Below are 2,194 nucleotides of genomic sequence, written 5' to 3' on the forward strand. Positions count from 1 at the left end.
TTTTGTGATGTGAACTAAATTTGATGTGATTACAATATGTTTTTTTAAAATATTATATGATTGATAAGTTTAATTTACTTTCCCACTTGCAAAATAAATTCTTATATGATAAGTTTAGATTAAAAAAAAGTTATATGACAAGTTTAGTTTAAGGCACTAGACTCACTAAGTTATGAAATGAATATTGAATTAATCGCCTATAGTGACTTTGCCTTCATTTGAAATCCAATCATCCCATAAGACGAATGATTCATACAAAAATGAAACGTAACCTTGTGAAACTATTAACAGAGTCTAAATAATGTCTTTAACGTAATTAAACTTGGTAATCCAAATTTTAGAAATTTTATTTTCGGACGATTTTCCCAAATTGTTAACTTCAAAATAAAAAGGTGATTTTCCCTAATTTCTCGAGACAAACAGAAAATTGTATACTATTCAATATATCATAGATAAAATAAAAACAAATGTTTAAAATTTATTAATCGACCAAAAAAAAGAAACACATGTCAAAAATAACATGTTTATGGAATTCAAAGAAAAACACTAGAAAGATACAATAAAGTTGAAATCAGCCATGTTCATTTGAAATTTGGCACAAACCATCGGGCATCGCATAATTGAATGGAGGGAAAAATATGTTGATGTGGTCTTTGAACCTCGTGTGTGTCGAGATTGAAGATAAATATATGATTTTCACTCCAAGCAGAGTCATAACCAGAACGATAGCCACTAAAATATATTGAATTTCTATTGATATTTTTGTTGTCATTAGCAAGCACGGTGGTACCTTGATCTAAAAGTATTGCTTCATCTCCCAAACAAGTAATTTTCTCCCACTTAGCATTTGAAGAATCCATTTTGTAGATGCGAAATGTCCAAAGATGAGAATCACTCCTTAATATGCTCTTAACTAGGAGGGGTTCTCCAGTCAACGTGACTACAAGATGTTTTTCTTTCATCTTCCACACATCACCAAGCTCTGGGTAAACGCGGCGTGGGATTCCCTTAGACCCACACCTAACATAGTTAACTTGTGTTTCAAAAATTATTCGCGGAATATCTGTAGAAAAATCCAAGACTTGGACATCACGAGAGCCGGTATACAAATAAATCTTATGATCTTTGTATACCATGTCAACAACTATCGAGCCTTCACTGCAGTAATGAGCATGGTTCCAAAGATGATCTCCTTTTCTAGAATAAACTATATATCGATATCTTCGGTAATAGAAAAACCATATAACCACAAAATCTTTGGTTTTTTCATCAATCCATAGTAAAGGGAATGTAATATCTATGTCCTTTTCAGGATATCCAGTATATTCACCATCAATTTTTATATGGAACATATCATCTATGGTACGCTCAATCTCTATCTTACTAAACTTAGACTCCAGAGACGGAAGATCAATTCTCTCACGGGTGAATAAATTCATAATGTAGACATTATATAGAGGATCTCGCATAAAAAACCAACTACCACATGTAGCCAAACAGTGACTATTTGAAAAGTTGTGAACCAGATCTTTAATTCTATACTTCTTCTCTTTTTCCTCGGGATTAAACAAAAGACAATAGTTTTTACCTTTCTCTGGGAAAATAATCAGCCAAGGGACTTGATTGCTTGGTGCTGATTCCCTTGAAGCATATAGCCAAGATTGACAAACTGATTTTGCTCGCTGAAAATCTGCGAACCCAAGACGTTCAAAAACCATGATTATCAGATCTGAAGGAAGCATGGACCAGCTTGAGCCATCTAACATCTGAGAAGGAGAATCCATCCAAGAGTCTTTGAGTGTCTCCAATGAAAATAATTATTAATCAGAAGGAAGGAATTCTTCTCTCAGTAATAGAGACATGCCTTAGAAACATTTAAATAAGAAAACCAAAATAAATCCTAAAAAGAAAGCCTACCCTATTCCTCTAAAAAGAGACATGTATCTCACCATACCAATTCTAAAAACAAATGGATTCATGTCTATAAGAGATATATATGTTGCATATAGTACAAATTTTATTTGTAATATAATATAAAATTAATAAATATTTATAAACATACCAAAAAAAAAGAAAGTTATATGTAGAACTTTGATAGGTGTGAGATTCTTGACTCTTCTATATATATATATATATATAGAACTTTGGATGATCAAAACTCAATTTTGACAGTTTTAATTTTTGAGTAAATGAG

The 2,194-nt window shown here is 31.7% G+C and overlaps 1 protein-coding gene across 1 annotated transcript; it reads right to left on the minus strand.

The window, feature by feature from the left end:
• On the minus strand, positions 459-1,883 carry LOC104731311 (probable F-box protein At4g22060). The gene has a single exon (XM_010450644.2). It carries the CDS (start codon positions 1,782-1,784, stop codon positions 582-584), a length of 1,203 nt encoding a protein of 400 aa, XP_010448946.1. The 5' UTR covers positions 1,785-1,883; the 3' UTR covers positions 459-581.

The sequence above is a fragment of the Camelina sativa genome, chromosome 12, assembly GCF_000633955.1.
Source record: "Camelina sativa cultivar DH55 chromosome 12, Cs, whole genome shotgun sequence".
NCBI classification, from domain to species: domain Eukaryota; kingdom Viridiplantae; phylum Streptophyta; class Magnoliopsida; order Brassicales; family Brassicaceae; genus Camelina; species Camelina sativa.